At 45.1% G+C, this 27892-nt stretch overlaps 1 protein-coding gene and 1 long non-coding RNA gene across 2 annotated transcripts; one reads left to right on the forward strand and one right to left on the reverse strand.

Moving 5' to 3' along the window:
* Nucleotides 1-6940, reverse strand: LOC123742378 (uncharacterized). The gene is made up of 2 exons (XR_006769506.1): nt 6655-6940; nt 1-388 (listed from the first exon to the last, which is right to left on the reverse strand). It is a non-coding gene; the product is annotated as an uncharacterized lncRNA (long non-coding RNA).
* On the forward strand, nt 6582-27223 carry LOC106591483 (ETS-related transcription factor Elf-2). Its single transcript, XM_045716292.1, is given in 12 exon segments — nt 6582-6869; nt 14108-14286; nt 14850-15096; nt 20233-20358; nt 20598-20786; nt 23073-23159; nt 23351-23543; nt 23825-24101; nt 24103-24218; nt 24376-24550; nt 25129-25374; nt 25595-27223. Coding segments are annotated over 11 exon segments (2082 nt in total). The 5' UTR covers nt 6582-6869; nt 14108-14211; the 3' UTR covers nt 25946-27223.
* The last annotated feature ends 669 nt before the right edge of the window (nt 27224-27892 follow it).

The raw sequence follows: 27892 nt of genomic DNA on the forward strand, positions 1-27892 counted from the left end.
TTTGAATGGGTAACAGTCTCATTCAGCCAATGTTTATTGAAATGTATTCATTAGAGACTGGATGGCTACATGACTGGCAGTAGTGCAAAATGACTAGCAGTAGTGCAAATTATATGAAAAGAAACGCACAGAGAACGGGCATATCCTTCAGAAAATTATTTGATACACAGAAATAAAGTTGTATTTCAATGCTATGAAACATAACATCAGTAGTATAACAATTTTGGAGAATGTAGCAAAATCTAAATGACACTATTTATGGGGAAGGTTCGGGGGGCAGTTGCTGTTCTGCGTGACGTCACGGCCGGTGTGTCATTCGCTGGCAGGCTGTGTTGTCGTTTTCTGGACCCGAACCTCTCCTCCCAGCAAAAACAACGAGTCCAGCCCCCTTGGAAAAAAACACCGTTTTATTTATTGTTCAGAATAACATAGAAACAAACGTGCTTTCACAACGACCAGAAACAACCAAATCTAAATGTTGTAGATAGCGTTACACAATGGTTCGCTAACAACAAACGGGTTGCTAGTGAACGTTAGCTAGCTTTGGCGTTAGCAACGCTAGCTAGGTCTGTTCGGAGGAGGTTACGGAGTGTCACTGGCAGCAGCTAACGTTACCATTGTGTCTGTTGTTGACTCGGCCTTGCATCAGAAACCCCCTTAGGACTGGGCAGAAGAGGCATTTCAAGGTAAGGACATTCTTGTAGCTATCCATATGCTAATTATGCAAAACCATTTATCTAGCTAACAAGCTGATAATCGTGAATACCAGAACATATGCATGTTAGCTAACTAACTAGAAAGGAGGGGGCGTCACAATATAGCTAACGTTAGTTAATAATGGTAACTAGTTAGCTAGCCGCTGTGGGTTTTAAATAAATAAACTCTTTAATTAATGTTCATGTTTGAGAGCGAGAGAGGGCTCCAGAAAGTTACAGTAAAATGGCTAGCTAGTTAACTTACTATCCCAGTGCTGTACATCTCGCCCTCAGTTTTGTTTAATACCCATACATTTACACTGGCAATGCCCCTGGTAATGACAACTTAACCCAATACCACCCCAATGTACTGTTGCCCAGGAGTTAGACTACAGACTATAGTGTAGTGTCGGCAAAAGCTGCAAAGGCGTCCGTGGGTTTTGTGAAGCACTCGTAGCTACTCTGCTACATTTTATATTTTAGTCATTTAGCAGACGCTCTTTTCCAGAGTGACTTACAGTAGTGAGTGGATACATTTTCATATTTCATTTTCCTACATTATTAATAAGTTATTCAGACTAGCTAAAACAGCCGTTGGTCTGTCTGAATGTAATGTTATCTTGCCCTAGATAAGACTATGGCGGCACTTGACATTTGTCCTGTGATAACTGCTTCCCTCACAAGGAATTTGTGACTAGCTGCTAATGCAAACAAACGGAGAGCTAACTGAGTAGCACTGGCGTAGAGTAACCTTTGAACCAGCGAGCTAGGCCCTGAAGGATAGTTATCTCACAAGTGAACCAACGGTTTCAGCTTGGCACCAATGTCCTTGTTAGGCAACCAGTAACTAGAGTCCAACAGACACCGTTTACACAGTGAAACTTGCAGTGTACCGACTGTTGAACAAAAGCGTACGTTTACTTGAATATTACATATTGGGTGAATGTTTGGTTGGTTCTCAAGAGGGGGGTGGTGGGATGGACCACAGGGTTACCATAGTGATATGAGATGGGGTGGCAGGGGATGAATAAATGCTCACAGTGAGGGTTGGGTTCTCTGGTCAAACTCTGGCACTGCTAGAATACTGTCCTTGTAGAGTAGATACACACAGTGGTATGCTACACCTTATAGGCTACTTGATCTTGGGGGTGTGCTGAGCACACAGTCTAGTCAACATCCATTCTCTCAGGCGCTGACTGGGTATAAATAATACGACCTCTCTGGCACTGACTGGGTATAAATAATATGACCTCTCTCAGGTACTGACTGGGTATAAATAATACGACCTCTCTCAGGCACTGACTGGGTATAAATAATATGACCTCTCTCTGGCACTGACTGGGTATAAATAATACGACCTCTCTCAGGCACTGACTGGGTATAAATAATACGACCTCTCTCAGGCACTGACTGGGTATAAATAATACGACCTCTCCGGCACTGACTGGGTATAAATAATATGACCTCTCAGGCACTGACTGGGTATAAATAATACGACCTCTCTCTGGCACTGACTGGGTATAAATAATACGACCTCTCTCTGGCACTGACTGGGTATAAATAATATGACCTCTCAGGCACTGACTGGGTATAAATAATATGACCTCTCTGGCACTGACTGGGTATAAATAATATGACCTCTCTGGCACTGACTGGGTATAAATAATATGACCTCTCTCTGGCACTGACTGGGTATAAATAATATGACCTCTCTGACACTGACTGGGTATAAATAATATGACCTCTCTCAGGCACTGACTGGGTATAAATAATATGACCTCTCAGGCACTGACTGGGTATAAATAATACGACCTCTCAGGCACTGACTGGGTATAAATAATATGACCTCTCTCAGGCACTGACTGGGTATAAATAATACGACCTCTCTGGCACTGACTGGGTATAAATAATACGACCTCTCTGGCACTGACTGGGTATAAATAATATGACCTCTCTCAGGCACTGACTGGGTATAAATAATATGACCTCTCTCAGGCACTGACTGGGTATAAATAATATGACCTCTCAGGCACTGACTGGGTATAAATAATATGACCTCTCTCTGGCACTGACTGGGTATAAATAATATGACCTCTCTCTGGCACTGACTGGGTATAAATAATATGACCTCTCTCTGGCACCGACTGGGTATAAATAATATGACCTCTCAGGCACCGACTGGGTATAAATAATATGACCTCTCAGGCACTGACTGGGTATAAATAATATGACCTCTCAGGCACTGACTGGGTATAAATAATATGACCTCTCTAGCACTGACTGGGTATAAATAATATGACCTCTCTAGCACTGACTGGGTATAAATAATATGACCTCTCTCTGGCACCGACTGGGTATAAATAATATGACCTCTCTGGTACTGACTGGGTATAAATAATACGACCTCTCTCTGGCACTGACTGGGTATAAATAATATGACCTCTCTGGCACTGACTGGGTATAAATAATATGACGTCTCTCAGGCACTGACTGGGTATAAATAATATGACCTCTCAGGCACTGACTGGGTATAAATAATATGATCTCTCTCAGGCACTGACTGGGTATAAATAATACGACCTCTCTGGCACTGACTGGGTATAAATAATACGACCTCTCTGGCACTGACTGGGTATAAATAATATGACCTCTCTCAGGCACTGACTGGGTATAAATAATATGACCTCTCTCAGGCACTGACTGGGTATAAATAATATGACCTCTCAGGCACTGACTGGGTATAAATAATATGACCTCTCTCTGGCACTGACTGGGTATAAATAATATGACCTCTCTCTGGCACCGACTGGGTATAAATAATATGACCTCTCAGGCACCGACTGGGTATAAATAATATGACCTCTCAGGCACTGACTGGGTATAAATAATATGACCTCTCTGGCACTGACTGGGTATAAATAATATGACCTCTCTCTGGCACCGACTGGGTATAAATAATATGACCTCTCTGGTACTGACTGGGTATAAATAATACGACCTCTCTGGCACTGACTGGGTATAAATAATATGACCTCTCTCAGGCACTGACTGGGTATAAATAATATGACCTCTCTCAGGCACTGACTGGGTATAAATAATATGACCTCTCAGGCACTGACTGGGTATAAATAATATGACCTCTCTCTGGCACTGACTGGGTATAAATAATATGACCTCTCTCTGGCACCGACTGGGTATAAATAATATGACCTCTCAGGCACCGACTGGGTATAAATAATATGACCTCTCAGGCACTGACTGGGTATAAATAATATGACCTCTCTGGCACTGACTGGGTATAAATAATATGACCTCTCTCTGGCACCGACTGGGTATAAATAATATGACCTCTCTGGTACTGACTGGGTATAAATAATACGACCTCTCTCAGGCACCGACTGGGTATAAATAATACGACCTCTCTCAGGCACCGACTGGGTATAAATAATATGAACTCTCTGGTACTGACTGGGTATAAATAATACGACCTCTCTCAGGCACTGACTGGGTATAAATAATATGACCTCTCTCTGGCACTGACTGGGTATAAATAATACGACCTCTCTCTGGCACTGACTGGGTATAAATAATATGACCTCTCTCTGGCACTGACTGGGTATAAATAATATGACCTCTCTCTGGCACTGACTGGGTATAAATAATATGACCTCTCTCTGGCACTGACTGGGTATAAATAATATGACCTCTCTCTGGCACTGACTGGGTATAAATAATATGACCTCTCTCTGGCACTGACTGGGTATAAATAATATGACCTCTCTCTGGCACTGACTGGGTATAAATAATATGACCTCTCTCTGGCACTGACTGGGTATAAATAATATGATCTCTCTCTGGCACTGACTGGGTATAAATAATACGACCTCTCTCTGGCACTGACTGGGTATAAATAATATGACCTCTCTCTGGCACTGACTGGGTATAAATAATATGACCTCTCTCTGGCACTGACTGGGTATAAATAATATGACCTCTCTCAGGCACTGACTGGGTATAAATAATATGACCTCTCAGGCACTGACTGGGTATAAATAATACGACCTCTCAGGCACTGACTGGGTATAAATAATATGACCTCTCTCAGGCACTGACTGGGTATAAATAATATGACCTCTCTCAGGCACCGACTGGGTATAAATAATATGACCTCTCTGGTACTGACTGGGTATAAATAATACGACCTCTCTCAGGCACTGACTGGGTATAAATAATACGACCTCTCTCAGGCACCGACTGGGTATAAATAATATGAACTCTCTGGTACTGACTGGGTATAAATAATACGACCTCTCTCAGGCACTGACTGGGTATAAATAATATGACCTCTCAGGCACTGACTGGGTATAAATAATATGACCTCTCTCTGGCACTGACTGGGTATAAATAATACGACCTCTCTCTGGCACTGACTGGGTATAAATAATATGACCTCTCAGGCACTGACTGGGTATAAATAATATGACCTCTCTGGCACTGACTGGGTATAAATAATATGACCTCTCTCAGGCACTGACTGGGTATAAATAATACGACCTCTCTCTGGCACTGACTGGGTATAAATAATATGACCTCTCTCTGGCACTGACTGGGTATAAATAATATGACCTCTCTCTGGCACTGACTGGGTATAAATAATATGATCTCTCTCTGGCACTGACTGGGTATAAATAATACGACCTCTCTCTGGCACTGACTGGGTATAAATAATATGACCTCTCTCTGGCACTGACTGGGTATAAATAATACGACCTCTCTCAGGTACTGACTGGGTATAAATAATAAGACCTCTCTGGCACTGACTGGGTATAAATAATACGACCTCTCTCAGGCACTGACTGGGTATAAATAATACGACCTCTCTCAGGCACTGACTGGGTATAAATAATACGACCTCTCTCAGGCACTGACTGGGTATAAATAATACGACCTCTCTCTGGCACTGACTGGGTATAAATAATATGACCTCTCTCAGGCACTGACTGGGTATAAATAATATGACCTCTCTGGCACTGACTGGGTATAAATAATATGACCTCTCTCAGGTACTGACTGGGTATAAATAATACGACCTCTCTCTGGCACTGACTGGGTATAAATAATATGACCTCTCTCTGGCACTGACTGGGTATAAATAATACGACCTCTCTCTGGCACTGACTGGGTATAAATAATACGACCTCTCTCAGGCACTGACTGGGTATAAATAATACGACCTCTCTCAGGCACTGACTGGGTATAAATAATATGACAGTTGGTGGTGAATAACTGCTTGTGTCTGTCTGTAACTGTTGATGTTGCTGTGGGAGTTGTTACAGTTGGTGGTGAATAACTGCTTGTGTCTGTCTGTAACTGTTGATGTTGCTGTGGGAGATGTTACAGTTGGTGGTGAATAACTGCTTGTGTCTGTCTGTAACTGTTGATGTTGCTGTGGGAGATGTTACAGTTGGTGGTGAATAACTGCTTGTGTCTGTCTGTGGTTGTGTGAGATCATGTGATGTTGACTTGTGTGTGCACTTTTGGTCATCTAGGCCTAAATTGTGTGTGTGTGTGTGCGAGAGTGAGGGCAGGGCAGGGCGTTGTATCTTTAACAACTAGCCTCAGTCTGAACAAAAGCTCTGTTGTTGCAGTATCATGTGACGCTGTGTGTGTGTGTGTGTGTTCCACCCTCATCATGTGATCTGGGGGCAGGGCTCACACTCTCAAAGTGCTGAGTCTCTGTGGCTCACTCTCTTTCCACCGCATGGAGAAGACGGAGAGGGGAGAGGGATGAAAAGAGAGGAGGATAGAGGGATGGGAGAGAGAGAGAGAGAGAGAGAGATATAGAGGCAAGAAGAATGGTTCTGCAGTGCAGCAAGAACACATTCTCTCTCTCTTTCTCCTCTTTGTATCATTACTTGTTTATTTAGCTGGTTGAAAGACAGTCAAAGAAAGCTCCTACCTTTTTATAGATGTCATGGATGAATTAACAGCAGAAGGAACTCAGAATGTTGTGGGATTCCTCAGAACGTTGGATACTTGTATGGAATGTTGGAATCCTTCCAATATAGGATCCAGTCTGGGGATGAATGTGCAGGGTTCAGATTGAGCATGTGGAGCAGTCATGAGACTCTGACTCTATCTAAACCTGCTCTCTCTGTTCCATGGAGTTCCTTGGTAAGTAGCCTGTCTGAGGAATGTTTGCAGTGGTTGTTTGGCTCCTCTGTATCTTGTATGGTGAAGATGTTGGCTTTCGTTAGACTTTGGAATGACAGGACTTTGGAGTGAGTGATAACCTACATTCTCTTTATGTAATGTATATGGATAGGCGTTCTGTAGTGTTTTTATGCCAGTAGTCCAAACTAATCATGCTAACTTTGTAAACTAAGAGCTACAGTTTGGTGGGGTTGTTTTTTGCCTGTCTTTTGTTGACTTTTAGGGTTTGCAACTGTTGTGTACTTCTGTGGTGACATGGCAGCCTCTCTTGACGGGCCTGTAATTCTGGTTTGAATGTTGAAGGTCTTGTTTGAGACTTGTTTAGTCTGCTGCTGTGTGTGTGTGTGTGTGTGTGTGTGTGTGTGTGTGTAAGGCCGTCATACCTGTTTGTCCCACATTAACTAGCTACAAAGAATATGGTACTCCGTTCTAGTATTTGAACAAAGGAACATTGGGTGCAACAGCTGTCAGGGAATGTTTGTGTGTGGACTTTGAGGTCTGACGAGGCTACTTTATATCATGTTTATGAAACCACTACAGCTGGCGCCACTGCATTTCCAATGTTTTTGAAAGAGGGAGTGCGAGGCAATGGGAGAGAGAAAGAGGGAGGGAGAGAGAGAGACCATCCTCCAGCTGGTTTGTGATTTGCTGATGGCATCCTTTCTTTGACTGTTATCTTAGTGTCAACGTTTTCCACCAGCCTTGAGCCAGAGTGGAAAGAAACTTGTAGATGTTGCAGCCCTCAAGGATGCAGGGCTGTGCACTTTAACACTTACACACAGACAGTCACACACACACTATGTTCCTTGGATGATTGGGCTGCCTATTCCAAGGTCTTGACATATCACTGTGTGACCAGGCAACGTCCATTGCACTGCCCACATGCACAGTTGCGCACGCTCACTCAGCCAGCCGATCACTCAGCCAGCCGATCACTCAGCCAGCCGATCACTCAGCCAGCCGATCACTCAGCCAGCCGATCACTCAGCCAGCCGATCACTCAGCCAGCCATCCAGCCTCTCACTCAGCCAGCCATCCAGCCACTCAGCCAGCCATCCAGTCACTCAGCCAGCCATCCAGTCACTCAGCCAGCCATCCAGCCACTCAGCCAGCCAGCCAGCCACTCAGCCAGCCAGCCACTCAGCCAGCCAGCCACTCAGCCAGCCAGCCACTCAGCCAGCCAGCCACTCAGCCAGCCAGCCACTCAGCCAGCCAGCCACTCAGCCACTCAGCCAGCCACTCAGCCAGCCAGCCAGCCACTCAGCCAGCCAGGCCTCACTCAGCCAGCCAGGCCTCACTCAGCCAGCCAGCCACTCACTCAGCCAGCCAGCCACTCACTCACTCACTCACTCAGCCAGCCAGCCACTCACTCACTCACTCACTCACTCACTCACTCACTCACTCACTCACTCACTCAGCCAGCCACTCACTCACTCACTCACTCACTCACTCACTCACTCACTCACTCACTCACTCACTCACTCACTCACTCACTCACTCACTCACTCACTCACTCAGCCACTCAGCCAGCCAGCCACTCACTCACTCAGCCAGCCAGCCAGCCACTCACTCACTCACTCACTCACTCACTCACTCACTCACTCACTCACTCACTCACTCACTCACTCACTCACTCACTCACCACTCACTAACAATATGTTTAATGACCAGGCTATAGGAATAAGGTTAGGCTAATGACCAAGGTCTTCTCTCTCTGAGTCTGTTTTAGTCCACTACAGGTTAAGTGAACTAAACTACATGAATCAAGTTGTTAATAAGGTCTGCAGGTCCTGGATCAGTCAGCTGTGTTGAATAATTGAAGAAGGTTTTCTATTAGTATTGATCCCAGCCCTGTCCTCCTACATTACAGTATGGAACACCACGGCAGCCTGTCCCATTAACAATACTACTACATTACAGTATGGAACACCACGGCAGCCTGTCCCATTAACAATACTACTACATTACAGTATGGAACACCACGGCAGCCTGTCCCATTAACAATACTACTACATTACAGTATGGAACACCACGGCAGCCTGTCCCATTAACAATACTACTACATTACAGTATGGAACACCACGGCAGCCTGTCCCATTAACAATACTACTACATTACAGTATGGAACACCACGGCAACCTGTCCCATTAACAATACTACTACATTACAGTATGGAACACCACGGCAGCCTGTCCCATTAACAATACTACTACATTACAGTATGGAACACCACGGCAGCCTGTCCCATTAACAATACTACTACATTACAGTATGGAACACCACGGCAGCCTGTCCCATTAACAATACTACTACATTACAGTATGGAACACCACGGCAACCTGTCCCATTAACAATACTACTACATTACAGTATGGGACACCACGGCAGCCTGTCCCATTAACAATACTACTACATTACAGTATGGGACACCACGGCAGCCTGTCCCATTAACAATACTACTACGTTACAGTATGGAACACCACGGCAGCCTGTCCCATTAACAATACTACTACGTTACAGTATGGAACACCACGGCAGCCTGTCCCATTAACAATACTACTACGTTACAGTATGGAACACCACGGCAGCCTGTCCCATTAACAATACTACTACGTTACAGTATGGAACACCACGGCAGCCTGTCCCATTAACAATACTACTACGTTACAGTATGGAACACCACGGCAGCCTGTCCCATTAACAATACTACTACGTTACAGTATGGAACACCACGGCAGCCTGTCCCATTAACAATACTACTACGTTACAGTATGGAACACCACGGCAGCCTGTCCCATTAACAATACTACTACGTTACAGTATGGAACACCACGGCAGCCTGTCCCATTAACAATACTACTACGTTACAGTATGGAACACCACGGCAGCCTGTCCCATTAACAATACTACTACGTTACAGTATGGAACACCACGGCAGCCTGTCCCATTAACAATACTACTACGTTACAGTATGGAACACCACGGCAGCCTGTCCCATTAACAATACTACTACGTTACAGTATGGAACACCACGGCAGCCTGTCCCATTAACAATACTACTACGTTACAGTATGGAACACCACGGCAGCCTGTCCCATTAACAATACTACTACGTTACAGTATGGAACACCACGGCAGCCTGTCCCATTAACAATACTACTACGTTACAGTATGGAACACCACGGCAGCCTGTCCCATTAACAATACTACTACGTTACAGTATGGAACACCACGGCAGCCTGTCCCATTAACAATACTACTACGTTACAGTATGGAACACCACGGCAGCCTGTCCCATTAACAATACTACTACGTTACAGTATGGAACACCACGGCAGCCTGTCCCATTAACAATACTACTACGTTACAGTATGGAACACCACGGCAGCCTGTCCCATTAACAATACTACTACGTTACAGTATGGAACACCACGGCAGCCTGTCCCATTAACAATACTACTACGTTACAGTATGGAACACCACGGCAGCCTGTCCCATTAACAATACTACTACGTTACAGTATGGAACACCACGGCAGCCTGTCCCATTAACAATACTACTACGTTACAGTATGGAACACCACGGCAGCCTGTCCCATTAACAATACTACTACGTTACAGTATGGAACACCACGGCAGCCTGTCCCATTAACAATACTACTACGTTACAGTATGGAACACCACGGCAGCCTGTCCCATTAACAATACTACTACGTTACAGTATGGAACACCACGGCAGCCTGTCCCATTAACAATACTACTACGTTACAGTATGGAACACCACGGCAGCCTGTCCCATTAACAATACTACTACGTTACAGTATGGAACACCACGGCAGCCTGTCCCATTAACAATACTACTACGTTACAGTATGGAACACCACGGCAGCCTGTCCCATTAACAATACTACTACGTTACAGTATGGAACACCACGGCAGCCTGTCCCATTAACAATACTACTACATTACAGTATGGAACACCACGGCAGCCTGTCCCATTAACAATACTACTACATTACAGTATGGAACACCACGGCAGCCTGTCCCATTAACAATACTACTACGTTACAGTATGGAACACCACGGCAGCCTGTCCCATTAACAATACTACTACGTTACAGTATGGAACACCACGGCAGCCTGTCCCATTAACAATACTACTACATTACAGTAGGGGACACCAGCCTGTCTCAGTAACAATACTACTACATTACAGTAGGGGACACCAGCCTGTCTCAGTAACAATACTACTACATTACAGTAGGGACCACCAGCCTGTCCCAGTAACAATACAACTACATTACAGTAGGGAACACCGGCCTGTCTCAGTAATAATACTACTACATTACAGTAGGGAAAACCAGCCTGTCTCAGTAATAATACATCTACATTACAGTAGGGAACACCGGCCTGTCTCAGTAATAATACTACTACATTACAGTAGGGAACACCGGCCTGTCTCAGTAATAATACTACTACATTACAGTAGGGGACACCGGCCTGTCCCAGTAATAATACTACTACATTACAGTAGGGAACACCGGCCTGTCCCAGTAATAATACAACTACATTACAGTAGGGAACACCAGCCTGTCCCAGTAATAATACAACTACATTACAGTAGGGAACACCAGCCTGTCCCAGTAATAATACAACTACATTACAGTAGGGAACACCAGCCTGTCTCAGTAATAATACTACTACATTACAGTAGGGATTGGATAGTTACTAGGTTAAACTGAAAGACCATGAGTAAATGACAATTAGGCTAAAAGAGAGAGAAAGTGAATTATTGGATAGAGAGATATTGTTAGTTGAGGATTAATTGGCCATGGTCTCAAAGAAATGAGAGGAGAGACTCTTGTTTGAGAATGGTGTGTGTTGAGTTCTGTCCTAGATAGCACTGAGCTGGGACAGATACCTGGGAACAGTCATTATGTTTTGGTATTGACCTGTCCTGTATCTAACGGAGGAGGGAACAGTCGTTATGTTTTGGTATTGACCTGTCCTGTATCTAACGGAGGAGGGAACAGTCATTATGTTTTGGTATTGACCTGTCCTGTATCTAACGGAGGAGGGAACAGTCGTTATGTTTTGGTATTGACCTGTCCTGTATCTAACGGAGGAGGGAACAGTCGTTATGTTTTGGTATTGACCTGTCCTGTGTCTAACGGAGGAGGGAACAGTCATTATGTTTTGGTATTGACCTGTCCTGTATCTAACGGAGGAGGGAACAGTCATTATGTTTTGGTATTGACCTGTCCTGTATCTAACGGAGGAGGGAACAGTCATTATGTTTTGGTATTGACCTGTCCTGTATCTAACGGAGGAGGGAACAGTCATTATGTTTTGGTATTGACCTGTCCTGTATCTAACGGAGGAGGGAACAGTCGTTATGTTTTGGTATCGACCTGTCCTGTATCTAACGGAGGAGGGAACAGTCATTATGTTTTGGTATCGACCTGTCCTGTATCTAACGGAGGAGGGAACAGTCATTATGTTTTGGTATTGACTTGTCCTGTATCTAACGGAGGAGGGAACAGTCATTATGTTTTGGTATTGACCTGTCCTGTATCTAACGGAGGAGGGAACAGTCGTTATGTTTTGGTATTGACCTGTCCTGTATCTAACGGAGGAGGGAACAGTCATTATGTTTTGGTATTGACCTGTCCTGTATCTAACGGAGGAGGGAACAGTCGTTATGTTTTGGTATCGACCTGTCCTGTATCTAACGGAGGAGGGAACAGTCGTTATGTTTTGGTATTGACCTGTCCTGTATCTAACGGAGGAGGGAACAGTCGTTATGTTTTGGTATTGACCTGTCCTGTATCTAACGGAGGAGGGAACAGTCGTTATGTTTTGGTATTGACCTGTCCTGTATCTAACGGAGGAGGGAACAGTCGTTATGTTTTGGTATCGACCTGTCCTGTATCTAACGGAGGAGGGAACAGTCGTTATGTTTTGGTATTGACCTGTCCTGTATCTAACGGAGGAGGGAACAGTCGTTATGTTTTGGTATTGACCTGTCCTGTATCTAACGGAGGAGGGAACAGTCGTTATGTTTTGGTATTGACCTGTCCTGTATCTAACGGAGGAGGGAACAGTCGTTATGTTTTGGTATTGACCTGTCCTGTATCTAACGGAGGAGGGAACAGTCGTTATGTTTTGGTATTGACCTGTCCTGTATCTAACGGAGGAGGGAACAGTCGTTATGTTTTGGTATTGACCTGTCCTGTATCTAACGGAGGAGGGAACAGTCATTATGTTTTGGTATTGACCTGTCCTGTATCTAACGGAGGAGGGAACAGTCATTATGTTTTGGTATCGACCTGTCCTGTGTCTAACGGAGGAGGGAACAGTCATTATGTTTTGTCAGTGATCTGCTTTCTAGAATTCTGCCTCCTACAGCTCTGCTGCTGTGTGTGCAGGAGAGAAAGTGAAGTGTGTGTGTGTGTGTGTGTGTGCAAGTGAAGTGTGTGTCCAGTCCATATTTCCTCCTCTCAAAGTCCAATCATTCTTCCTCTGAGCAGGAAATGAGGGCCTTAGCAACCATTGCCATGGTGTCTGTTGGTCATCAGGCAGAGGGCAGTGGAGCTCAGTCAACTTCCTGTTTTGGTTCTTAGTTCCCCTCTCCACCAACAGGCACTTCCTGTATTCAGGAGATTGGAACGGAGGAGGGAGGGAGAGTTGGCGAGGAAATAGGCCCTTACAGATATGAGGGAGGGAGGGAGAGGGAATTGGCCCTTAGAGATGGGAAGGAGGGAGCGGGAATAGGCCCTTAGAGACAGGAGGGAGGGAGGGAGAATAGGCCCTTAGAGATGGGAGGGAGGGGGATTAGTCCCTTAGAGATGGGAGGGATGGATGGAGGGAGGGAGGGAGGGGAAATAGGCAGGGAGGGAGGGGAAATAGGCCCTTAGAGATGGGAGGGAGGGAGAGGGAATAGGCCCTTAGAGATGGGAGGGAGGGAGGGGTATTAGTCCCTTAGAGATAGGAGGGAGAGTTGGAGAAGGAATAGGCCCTTAGAGGTATGAAACCTGGTACTGGCTCAGTGGTAAAGAGGGGAAGAGAGCAGCAACTAGATGTTTCCCTAGACAACAGGTCTCTCTTACCATCATGTAGGCCTGTCCATGCCAAAGAGAATTTGCTCTCAACGACTGGCTTTATAAAGTTGAAATAACTCTTCTTCTGTCTCTTCCTCAGTGGTCTGAGCTGTGGCCTGGCTGCAGTACCGGAGGCCACCAGGTGGGGCCAGGAGGCAGCAGTGATTAGGCCGGGGCTGGATCTAGCCTGGAGGGGCATGTGTCATGACCTCGGTGGTGCTCGTTGACAGTGGAGGGGCGGTGGTGGAGTATGTCACCGCCGTGGAGGACCCTCATCAGGTGAGTGGTGAGAGGGTTGGACTGAGTAACAAACACCTTTCATGAACTAACACTCGCACTTGACTTTGCTGATAACTACTTTAATGAGGAAAAATGTACTGACTATGACTGAGATGTGTTTGTTTCACCTAGCTATCTGAAGATGAATTCACTAACTGTAAGTTTCTCTGCATAAGAGCATCTGCTAAATGACTCAAATGTAATGTTGAATTATGAGCAGTGAAATCACCTAGGACCTAGACTGGCTTCCTTTACACGTCTCCTTTCCTTAAAGATAGGACTAGATAGGTGCTGCGCTCCAATATTCACACTCACTGGCTTCCTTTCCTTGTTTCCTTGCTTTTAAGAAAGGAGATGATCAGGACTGCGCTACATCATGTTACCTACACTGGCCGCCTCCTTTACACGTCTCCTATACTTTGAGGACTGTATAGCAGTAGAGAAAGTGCTCTGTTTGGGATGTTCTGTTTTCTTAACCAAGCTCCTCTTCTTCTCCCCTTCTGTTTTTCTATCCTCGTCCCTCTCCATCCTCTTTGTCCTACTCCCTGACCCCTGTTCTCCAGGAGGGAGAGTGTGAGGTGGAGGAGTGTGAGGAGGGAGACGGTGAAGCTGAGGTAGAGGTGGTGGAAGAAGAGACAGACGGGGACCTGGATGAAGAGGAGGACTACCCAGCAGTGATCGTGGAGGAGGTCCCAGGCAGGGGGCTGGAGCAGTGTTTCTCTGCCCAGGTTCTGGTCTACGATGACGGGACCTACCTGATGCAGGACGTGGGGGAAGAACAAGAGGTGGAGACTGAGATGATGGAGACAGGTGAGAGGGGTGGGATGTACACACAGGCCTAGGCCTACATATACCATATACCTACCCAACCTGAATACACTAGTGGTATGTATACATTCAGTACCGGTCAAAAGTTTGGACACACCTACTCGTTTTTCTTTATTTGTACTATTATCTACATTGTAGAATAATAGTGAAGACATCACAACTATGTAATAACACATATGGAATCATGTAGTAAGCAAAAAAGTGTTCAAAGAGTGTGCTCAGCTGTCATCAAGGTTAAGGGTGGCTACTTTGAAGAATCTCAAATATATTTTGGTTTGGTTAACACTTTTTCGGTTACTGCATGATTCCAAATGGGTTATTTCATAGTTTTGATGTCTTCACTATTATTCTACAATGTAGAAAATACTCAAAATAAATAAAAACCCTTGAATGAGTAGGTGTGTCCAAAATGTTGACATGCATGCATGTACCTTTATATACAACCTGAATACACACACAGTAAAATAAGAATAGAAGTGGGACAGCTTTCAGCTTTGGCACCAGCTGTTGATAATAAAGCTAAGTGTTAGAGGGGGATAGTGAAGTATTACACTTAGCTTTTTACATTCACTTGACATAGACACCCCACACCAGTTTACAGATGCTATTTTCATTTGGGGAGATGTACATTATTTTCAACACCTTCATCCACAATACTACAGTCACTCACAGCTTTGGTCTGGTTGCTAGGAAACTCAGAAAGCAGATATATAAGGCCTGTCTGCCAGTAGACATCACCCTCTTGTGGCTGTCCACTGTAGTACATAAAAAGTCCACAAGTGTACTGTTTGGAAGTTGTAAACATGTGTTGATTGCTGTTGTGATTCCACTCTTATTATTATTTGACCCTGCTGGTCATCTATGAACATTTGAACATCTTGGCCATGTTCTGTTATAATATCCACCCGGCACAGCCAGAAGAGGACTGGCCACCCCTCATAGCCTGGTTCCTCTCTAGGTTTCTTCCTAGGTTTTGGCCTTTCTAGGGAGTTTTTCCTAGCCACCGTGCTTCTACACCTGCATTGCTTGCTGTTTGGGGTTTTAGGCTGGGTTTCTGTACAGCACTTTGTGAGATCAGCTGATGCAAGAAGGGCTTTATAAATACATTAGTTAGGCAAAAAGGTTAGGCAGACAGTTTATAGCCTATAGTTAGTTGGACAAGGTGGGAAAACCCCCCACACCAAACGCATGTAAAAAGTAAGGTATTTATTTCATTATTTTTGAAGTATTCTCTTTGGAAAGGAGTGTGGTCCAGCCAGGTAAGCAGACAGACAACGGTGTGTGCACATTCCCTCAAAGTTTCTAAAGTAGTCAGCCTACTGTACCATCCTAAACATATTTTTATTTTTTAACTCCTTGTTTTTCTTCCCTTTTTAAATTCCGTCATTGGTTGCTGAAACAATGACCTGTGCGAGTGGCTGAGTGCTGTCTGGGGCGTAGACTTGGTGTTAGACTCCAATCAGAAAACTAACCCATTAAAGTGGATGACCTAAGTACCTACATGCTCTGGCATCAATCTAAACATTTCTGCACTCTGTACCTCAGCAGACTTTCATTTTTAGTTACTTTAGTAAGAGATTTTTTAAAATCAGGTTTATATCATTCCTACTTAGCCTAAGGTCGTTTTGCTATAATGCAAATGAAGACACTTTTATATGCTCTTAAAATATTTATTCCTTGAGTTTAATGTTCATTGTTAGGAATGCAATACATACATTATATTAATGGTGTCTTAAAATGCTCTGTTATGCTTTTTTTAATGTTGAATGCACGGGCCTATTATGGAGGAATTTTCCTTTTTTCCTGCTTTGGTTGACGTTCGATCGATGCAAGAGCAGAGATGGAAAATGAAGCGAGACATCTCACTCGCTCCTTTTTTCTGCTTCCTATACACGCAAAGAACTAAGCGGATCAGACCCAGCTGCTAATGTATTGGTGCCTATGGGAGAGCCACCCCTTAAGCAGACAGGAATAAAAAAAAATGGTTAACGGCCTGAGTGGGACATCTAAATGTATCCACCATCTTTGGCAAGAGCTCGAGAGAGAGCGGAGGATTTCCTGTGTTTAGCGCGGAAGGATACCCGTCCGCCGCGGTGTGGGGGTTGTGAAGCGGCCAGGATGAATTTGAGATTTCCTGTGGCGGCGGAGTGATCTGAGCTTTTGGCTGCCTTTGCATTTCAGTGTGAAGTCAATGTGAATCTGCAACACGGGAAGAACATGGCGACTTCACTTCATGAGGGGCCCGCTAACCAACTCGATCTGCTCATCAGAGCAGGTAACGGAATTTATTTACAACTCGTTCTACCGGCGACCGTTTGTTGACACGTTATGTGTTTATTTTAGCGACCGCTGCGCCCCCATATCCGTTAAGTAGTTTCGTGAAATAATGGAGGGCAAAGCAGGAAGTGATCACCTTGCTTAGTAACCTGCATGGCGATGTCCGCTTTTCTTCAGTCGTTCTTAAAATGTTTCAAATTACCGTTTGGCTTTGAGCACTGGAGGATTAGACCGCAATCTGCACGTAGCAGCACGTGCATATCGTGATTTATAGTTTGTTAGTCCATGTGTATCATAATAACTGGTTATTCGGGCAGAGAGGGAGCCCCGCTGAAACCAGGAAGTGTTGTAGATGTGTTGTCTTTCCTACGTCTTTGCCACGCTGTCTGAGTCGGAAGGGCATGTGGATTTATGTTTATTCCGCGTTTATCATGGCATTAAATACACAATCTGTATATATGATCTATCTATATTGAATCAGTTATGTTGTGATTGTATCCATGTATTGAAATATAGTCTATCGAAATATTTTTCCTTGTTGAATAACACATACAGCCAGTTTGTTCAAACATTGAATGACACGGAAGTGAGTGTAAACATTTAGTTGAAAGCTGTATTCTAGTCATTTTGCGACTTTTTTTCTCATCTATTTTCAGCCATGTTCAGTTTCTCTGAGTCAGATTCGGACCGTTATCTAAGTATGGGCCCAGTGGTTTATCCCGTGAAGTGTGTGGCTGCTAACGGTGCACTCAATGCTGGCTTTTGCGTTTTACTCGCTAGCGATTTTTAAGTGCAAATCGTGTCTCGTTTAAGTTCAGTTCGGCATACAAAGGTTATATATATTTTTTTTTACATTGGCTAGAGTTATATTTTCTTCCTTGATTTAACGATATTTTTCTATTATTTTTGGATCATTTCGATGGCGGAAGCATTGTTATGCATCTAGGCGGGTTGTGGCTTGATTGACAGGTACAGTTGACCAACGGCGCTCGTGAGGCGTTCGAAATCCTCCCACCAGCCAATGAGCGCTGCTAGATGGGTGGGCGTAGATTACTGATGTATCCAATGGCGTCCGGGGCGGGGAGTGAGTGACGTGGGGATGGAGACCGTCTTCACCGTCTTCGAAGAGAACTGGAGGGAAAGGCTACGCGAGTGTAAACACGGAAGTCATCGGGGACAGCACTACTTTGTGTCGGACTTGCTATTATTGGCTCGGTCAAATAGTATCAGCTTATTCTTTCTTGTCGAGAAGTAATGATGAAAATCATATTTATTCACAATCATTTTGTACTTTGAAATATGCTGCCTTTTAGACTCAATTGCCTTTGACAGATGTTAATTAATTTTCTTAAGAAATACAATGACTGAATAGGGTAGTGTAGCAGTACTATTTCAACCCGAGTCTGTACCCATCCGAATATTCGGATAACCAACCTCTCTTAACCAAACACTGACTGTTGAACGAATCCCTAGAAATATGAAAATGCATAACATTTTATTTCAGACAGACTTTTACACTTAAACCCATATGTATGATATGCTTACAGAAAAATGCATCTTAGTATGTATGTCAAATGGCTATGTTTATTTATAGCCTATGTATCTGTGTCAAAGTCTCCAGTGCCCAGCCTATGTTATGGTCTATGGTGGGTTTATTTAGGTAGTCCTGCCTGGTTTCAAGTGCAGCTCGGCCTATCAGGTGCCTATAGTAGGTTTGTTTGTGTGTGGGGCTACAGTTTGTTTGCGCTTGGGATGATGGGTAGTGTGTGTGTGTGTCAGGGTCTGAATGAGGGGGGGCAGTCTTCCTAAAGATAACCCCTCTCCCCTACCCTGTGCCTGCCTCGTAGCCTAACAAGGGCAGTGGTGATGGTAACCAGAGACGTGCTTCCCAGAGAGGGACAACAACAGGTGCTCTGGGATTGGTCCCAAATGGCACCCTATCCGCTATATAGTGCACTACCTTTGACCAGGGCCCATAGCAGGTCCCATAGGGCTCTGGTCAAAAGTAGTGCACTATAAAGGGAATAGGGTGCCATTTTTGGAAGTATCCCTGGGCTTAGTCTGGCTCCTAGTTCCTCAGAATGACTGCATACCCATACTAATAAATTGCTTCATTTTTCCTTGTCTCCTTTTCTTTGTGTAACAATTCCTAGCCCAAATGATTTACCATGACCAGATGAGCCCAAGGAAACCCTCTAGACCCCTTGTTGTAGACAGCCCATAATGAGGAAAACAAAGGCCCAGAGGTTTTTCCAGGTTGGGTCATTTTATAAGGAAAAACCTCAGGGCCCAAAGGAAAGGAGGAAACCATGACTTCTGACCAATACTTATTGTATGGTTAGTTAGTTACTTGATGCTCTGTAACATCTGTTTTAAGGTCAGTTTGACACTGTAGGACATAGTGGTAAAGAATTTGACTTTTATTTGCAGCTGATCCTACATCAGTTATGCCATAGTAACTGGAGACGGAATGGTTGCCAGAGAGAGAATGTCAGCTTTGACAGACTTTAGAAGTCCTGTGTGAAGTGTAGTAAACAAGCCATTGATGTGTCTCAAACTTTAGTTTAGTAGTAAACCGTTAATGGTGGAATGTCGACAGTGTTTTCACAATAAAAACCAAACCGTGGTAACAGTCTGAGGTAACCAAACACAACTTTTATTTCCAGTAGGATTCATCAGAACCCCTCTGTACTGTACAAGTAATGAAATGCCGACACCGGCTGTACAGACCTGCAACGGTGCCGACACCGGCTGTACAGACCTGCAACGGTGCCGACACCGGCTGTACAGACCTGCAACGGTGCATTTCACCTTCACTAACGTGTGTTTTCTGTGTTTCAGTGGAGGCGTCCGTCCATTACCAACAGTCTGGCACCAGTATCTACTGTTCTGATAAGACCATAGAGGCTGCCGAGGCTCTGCTACACATGGACTCTGTTACCAGCCTGAGAGGGGACCGCAGCCCAGGTAACTCACACACACACTCACTTGAATCTTTAATTTGTATTCACCATGCCATATTGCATCCATAAGCAGCTGAGAGACAAGAACAGAGAGACGTCATTGATGTCATAGATCTCAGATGGTTTCTTACGAATGTTGGTGTTCACACAACGTCATATCCACCAGAACACACACACACACACACACACACACACACACACACTGTTTCTCTCTTCTTAACGTTTTCCCTCTTGTCCCACTAGATGTGTTCATCCCGGCAGGGTGTGTGACCACCCCAGACTTCATCCACGCTGCGATGCGTCCAGACGTGATGACCGAGACTGTGGTGGAGGTGTCTACGGAAGACTGTATGGACGAGGACATGGAGGTCACCCTCATAGAGGAACCAGACGAATCAGAGCCTGACCACCAACCTGTCAGGAAGAAGAAAGGTTAGTGATGAGGACATGGAGGTTACCCTCCTAGAGGAATCAGAGCCTGACCACCAACCTGTCAGGAAGAAGAAAGGTTAGTGATGAGGACATGGAGGTCACCCTCCTAGAGGAATCAGAGCCTGACCACCAACCTGTCAGGAAGAAGAAAGGTTAGTGATGAGGACATGGAGGTTACCCTCCTAGAGGAATCAGAGCCTGACCACCAACCTGTCAGGAAGAAGAAAGGTTAGTGATGAGGACATGGAGGTTACCCTCCTAGAGGAATCAGAGCCTGACCACCAACCTGTCAGGAAGAAGAAAGGTTAGTGATGAGGACATGGAGGTTACCCTCCTAGAGGAATCAGAGCCTGACCACCAACCTGTCAGGAAGAAGAAAGGTTAGTGATGAGGACATGGAGGTTACCCTCCTAGAGGAATCAGAGCCTGACCACCAACCTGTCAGGAAGAAGAAAGGTTAGTGATGAGGACATGGAGGTTACCCTCCTAGAGGAATCAGAGCCTGACCACCAACCTGTCAGGAAGAAGAAAGGTTAGTGATGAGGACATGGAGGTTACCCTCCTAGAGGAATCAGAGCCTCACCACCAACCTGTCAGGAAGAAGAAAGGTTAGTGATGAGGACATGGAGGTTACCCTCCTAGAGGAATCAGAGCCTGACCACCAACCTGTCAGGAAGAAGAAAGGTTAGTGATGAGGACATGGAGGTTACCCTCCTAGAGGAATCAGAGCCTGACCACCAACCTGTCAGGAAGAAGAAAGGTTAGTGATGAGGACATGGAGGTTACCCTCCTAGAGGAATCAGAGCCTGACCACCAACCTGTCAGGAAGAAGAAAGGTTAGTGATGAGGACATGGAGTTTACCCTCCTAGAGGAATCAGAGCCTGACCACCAACCTGTCAGGAAGAAGAAAGGTTAGTGATGAGGACATGGAGGTTACCCTCCTAGAGGAATCAGAGCCTGACCACCAACCTGTCAGGAAGAAGAAAGGTTAGTGATGAGGACATGGAGGTTACCCTCCTAGAGGAATCAGAGCCTGACCACCAACCTGTCAGGAAGAAGAAAGGTTAGTGATGAGGACATGGAGGTTACCCTCCTAGAGGAATCAGAGCCTGACCACCAACCTGTCAGGAAGAAGAAAGGTTAGTGATGAGGACATGGAGGTTACCCTCCTAGAGGAATCAGAGCCTGACCACCAACCTGTCAGGAAGAAGAAAGGTTAGTGATGAGGACATGGAGGTTACCCTCCTAGAGGAATCAGAGCCTGACCACCAACCTGTCAGGAAGAAGAAAGGTTAGTGATGAGGACATGGAGGTTACCCTCCTAGAGGAATCAGAGCCTGACCACCAACCTGCCAGGAAGAAGAAAGGTTAGTGATGAGGACATGGAGGTTACCCTCCTAGAGGAATCAGAGCCTGACCACCAACCTGTCAGGAAGAAGAAAGGTTAGTGATGAGGACATGGAGGTCACCCTCCTAGAGGAATCAGAGCCTGACCACCAACCTGTCAGGAAGAAGAAAGGTTAGTGATGAGGACATGGAGGTTACCCTCCTAGAGGAATCAGAGCCTGACCACCAACCTGTCAGGAAGAAGAAAGGTTAGTGATGAGGACATGGAGGTTACCCTCCTAGAGGAATCAGAGCCTGACCACCAACCTGTCAGGAAGAAGAAAGGTTAGTGATGAGGACATGGAGGTTACCCTCCTAGAGGAATCAGTCTGACCACCAACCTGTCGGGAAGAAGAAAGGTTAGTGATGAGGACATGGAGGTCACCCTCCTAGAGGAATCAGAGCCTCACCACCAACCTGCCAGGAAGGTTAAGATGACTCTAAGACAGAATAGAATACTGGCTATCCACTGAGAAATCAAGAAACTTTCCATAATACAACCCAAAGATGCTGGCTGTTGATTAAGATGCTGGCTGTTGATTAAGATGCTGGCTGTTGATTAAGATGCTGGCTGTTGATTAAGATGCTGGCTGTTGATTAAGATGCTGGCTGTTGATTAAGACTAAGTAATGCTAAAGAGCCTAAATGGTTTTAATGATAAAGGTACTATAAAGATAATGATGGTAAATAGGACTGACTTGTCAGACTGACTGTATCTTGTAGACAGGATGTTGACGTTAAATAGGACTGACTTGTCAGACTGACTGTATCTTGTAGACAGAGCGCCATCTATTGGCATATTGGGAGATTGCACGCAAAGTGAAATGCTCATGTCTTCGACTAATGTCAATTGATTTGATTTAGTTTGAACAACTTTATTGGTCTGTTTGTCTGTGTAGCGGGGAGGAAGCCAAAGACTCACCAGCCTGCTGTGTCCAACGGATCACCGGACCTCGCCATCAAGAAGAAACCCAGAGAAGGAAAAGGTGGGACACACCAAATATATAGAAAGGACACATGCATCAACTCCTAGGATTTCATGTGTTGACTAGGGGTTTGGACTTCATTTTCCCACAACCATATTCTTTGTGAAGTTAACCTGTTGTTTAAGCCTGTAAACTTAGAGAGAGGGATACATATTGTCTCCCTGTTGACCTGTCTGTCTCTGTTCCCCCAGGCAGCACCACGTACCTGTGGGAGTTCCTGTTAGACTTACTCCAGGACAAGAACACGTGTCCCAGGTACATCAAGTGGACTCAGAGGGAGAAGGGCATCTTCAAGCTGGTGGACTCCAAGGCCGTGTCCAAGCTGTGGGGTAAACACAAGAACAAACCTGACATGAACTATGAGACCATGGGACGGGCTCTGAGGTGAGGGCTTACCCAACAACCGTCTAGCACTTGAAATGGACTGGCATTGACTGTGAAAGAGGGTTTAAGCTGAGTTAGATTTGTTGGTTGTGGGAATACTGTTGGTTGGATGAGTTCCTCTGAGGAACATTAGTGTTTGTGTTTTTGTCAGTTATGACCGGCTGGATACCACTTCCAGTTCAGTCTGAACTTTACCATTCCCCCTCCTCTATTTCCCTCCCTCCCTCTCCTTCCTCCTCTATTTCCCTCCCTCCCTCTCCTTCCTCCTCCCTCTCTACCAGGTACTACTACCAGCGTGGTATACTGGCCAAGGTCGAAGGTCAGCGGCTGGTCTACCAGTTCAAGGAGATGCCCAAGAACATCGTTGTCATCGAGGACGACAAGGCCGACTCCAGATCGGACGATCTTATTGGCTCAGAGAAGTCTTACCACGAGAGAGTCCTGCCCTCGTCGGAGACGATACTGAATGTGGCCGAGCTCGCCACGACGCCCACCATCCTGAGGGGTGTGACTAGAACCATAGTCCATCCTCCGGTTGCTAAGGGCAACAAGGCGGTGATGACGGGGCGGGGCGGCAGTGGGGGTTCCGACGATAGTGACCATTTCCACGGCGCCAGACGGAACCCAGACGCAGCATTCTCACACGGCCATCATCCCCACTCCCTCAGGACCCAGGTTAGAGAGACACCCTAATACTGACCCTAAAACATACAATTCACTTTGGAGGTTTTATGCTGAATGTAAAATAGTTTATCTATCTAGCGATATCTAGTAAGTTTGTATTTACAAAACTTTGTCACTGACTCCATTTTGTTATTGTTTCCGTCTCCAGGACTGTACGGGTTGCCATGCAAGTGCCTGTAGTCATGACAACGTCACTGGGCCAGAAGATCTCAACGGTTGCCGTGCAACAGGCGCCAGGGACATCGGGAGGCCAAACGACGTACCAATTGGCCAACGCCTCTCCCATCGGCACGGCAACGGGCAACGCGAACTCCCAACCGAAGGTGGGTAACCACGCTAGTTAGCTAGTTGGTGTGTCAGCTAGCTACTCTGTAGTGTAGACAGAATGGACAGCAGGCACGCCTCATACTAACCAAATCCACGATTCAAAACTTGAATCTTGGAAACCATATTATCTTTTGATCTCATGAAATTGACTACATCTTTACCTTCTACATCATAATTATTTTGCCCGCGTTGTAATCAGACCACCCCCCCACTCTGTATAGATCAAGAATGTGTAGACCTGTTCTCTCCAGGTTGTGATCCAGACCATCCCCACCGCTCTGTATAGATCTAGAATGTGTAGACCTGTTCTCTCCAGGTTGTGATCCAGACCATCCCCACCACTCTGTATAGATGTAGAATGTGTAGACCTGTTCTCTCCAGGTTGTGATCCAGACCATCCCCACCACTCTGTATAGATCTAGAATGTGTAGACCTGTTCTCTCCAGGTTGTGATCCAGACCATCCCCACCACTCTGTATAGATGTAGAATGTGTAGACCTGTTCTCTCCAGGTTGTGATCCAGACCACCCCCCACTCTGTATAGATCTAGAATGTGTAGACCTGTTCTCTCCAGGTTGTGATCCAGACCATCCCCACCATGGTTCCAGCCACAGCGGAGAACGGAGACAAGATCACGGTCCAACTGGCTAAGATCATCACCATCCCAGCCCACCAGCTGGCCCAGTACCAGCAGCAGACCAAGCCTGGCCTGGGGGGCTCCCCGACGGGCAGCATCTCTCTCCTGGGCGGGACAAACTCCTGGGGGGTACGAGCCCTGCCACCTCATGTTACCATGGCTACCATGGCTGCAGGGACACAGGTGACTTAAAAAAATAGTTATTTTTATTTGCCATTTTAAGCTAGAAATTGGAAACACATACTTTGAAACATCACAAGATACTGAAATGCAAGTAAAAAAGTATTGCATTTGGGCCCAGACTTCAAATGTGTTTTTGTGTATTAATTTGTATTTATTTTTGTTACAAATTCAAACAACGTCTTCATTTATGTAATTACAAATTGTATCCCCTGTGACCAAGGTGATGAGGCTGGCTGTTCCCACAACGCTGCATCATCATCAACAACAGACACATCATATCGTCACGACGACGCAAGGTGGCGGGACCGGGACAGCAGTGGTCACCGTGACGACGACAGCCAATCAGAGCGCTCCGGTGGCGGCATCCCATATCATCAGCGGCATCATCAAGAGATCTGCCACGGCAATGAGAGAACCGCAGCAGCAAGCGAAGACGCTGACAGTTGAAACGGTGTCGGTACAGGCCCTTCCCGTCCAGACAACGTTACCGGAAGCACCGGAGATCATCCCGGTAGTCGTCCAATCAGAAGAGGTTCCGCCTGAGATCAAATCAGAAGATCCGGAGTGTTGAGGTCACAAGTACGGACACACACACACACACACACCTCATTGTTTGTACAGTTTTTGCCCAGATAGGAGTTTGTTCCTCTTTTTATACATGACAGTCTGAGAGACTATAAAGACCCACAACCACCTCTGATTTACCCTGGGGTGGTCTACCTTCCAACCACAGCCTCATCTCTATGGAGACCCAGAATGCATCCCAAATGGCGCCCTATTCCCTATACAGTACACTACTTCTGTAGGGAATAGGGTGTCATTTGAGTCGTACAATACTGTAGGACACCCAGCCAACATAGGAACCCAGCAATGACTTTTGAAAAGGGAAGAATGTCCTTCAGAAAAAGGGACCAAGTCAAACTTAAATCACTACATGTTCTGTTTCTGGCAGACGAGACACTAGCTAACTAAGCTACAACGAAAAACGCAAACTTAACAGACAAAACGAGAACACTAAAAAAAAGGCTCATTATAAAAACCAAAAAATGTGAACCGGTAAGGAGGGAGGGGGTTTGTATAGAAATGTTTCTGTGTACAACCAGCATTTTATTTGCCTAATCACTGTGCAGATTCCTGGTGCATAAACAAACCACACGAAAGACGGGGCTGTTCTAGGATCAGCTCTTACAAGGGGGAAATAAAAAGCGAAAGGGACTTTATATGTATATAACTATTATACAGTTTAGGGGAATTAAATTCAAAACAAAACAACCTTAGAATGATGTTTTTATTTTTCATTCATTGTTTATAAGATAAGCAGATCTAGCTTTTTTTTGTATTACGGTTTCTTGACCTTTTGATACCTTGTACCAACACAGTGTTATAAAACAATATAGCAACACCATTCTTCTATTATAGTTTGAAGCCCAGGTCCGTGCATGTGGGTTGGTTGCAGGGTTTGGCGTCAAATCCGTTTCAATTCAGGAAGTAGACTGAAATTCCAATTCTCTTCAATGATAAAAACAAAATAGCATCGTCTGAAATGGAATTGACTCCAACCCTGGTTGGTTCTAGTAGGCCTTGACCACATCTACTTCCCCATGGTAACTGTCTCTAGGGTGACTGCCTGCAGCTTTTGTAAACGAAAGCTCGCCAGCATGAACTTCTCGTCAGCCATCTTGGCTCTGCCCCCTACATTTGTTAGTTGTATGAAGAGGGAGAAAGCTGTTCGGACTGAACTAGTTTGTATATTCAACATTTGAAGTATATTCTATTTTGTTGTACTCTTGTTTCAAAGTGTATTCAAGTAGATTTTACTGAAATATAAAAAAAAAACATTTGAATTAAACTATTTTCTGTTTTGTCTTTTGTTTAATGAAATTATGCTCTTCCAAAGGCGATGTTCCTGCATTTGCGGTAAATGCTCTTGTTGGCTCAGACATTGGCCGTGTTAGAGAGAGACACACCACCAGGAAGCCTTCTCTCTGGGACCTGTTCCACTCTACATGCAGTGAAATACAACTAGTTCTAGTCTCTGTTGTATTTCACTGAATGTAGGTTGGAACAGGTCCCCTCTCTCTGACGGTTTTGACGCTCTCTAACACGGCCAATGTGGTTGCAGGGATTCTGTTTTTAAACAGTTCCATTCAGCATTTAACCACCAGGGTTTAATGGGAGGCAACAGACTGGCTTCAATGGCTCAACTGGTTGGTGCAGAGTTGACTATTCACCACCCGCCTGACTTCCAAACGACTGCAATGTACTTAGTTGTAATTCAGTGTGTAGATGGAGTACGGTACCATTTAATCAGACTTCTAGACGTTACTATGTTGTAGTTAATATCCACGTTTCACTTGCTGGTGATGATGGTTAACTAGTTCTAAATGGATTGTTCCACAACTTACCACCAGGGGGCATTGGATGGCAGTTAAACTGGTGAGGTAGAAAGTGATTTATAATGCCTAGAACACCACACAGAGACAGAAGAAAATGGCAGATTATTTTATTGCACATAGTC

The sequence above is a fragment of the Salmo salar genome, chromosome ssa04, assembly GCF_905237065.1.
Source record: "Salmo salar chromosome ssa04, Ssal_v3.1, whole genome shotgun sequence".
Taxonomy (NCBI): Eukaryota; Metazoa; Chordata; class Actinopteri; order Salmoniformes; family Salmonidae; genus Salmo; species Salmo salar.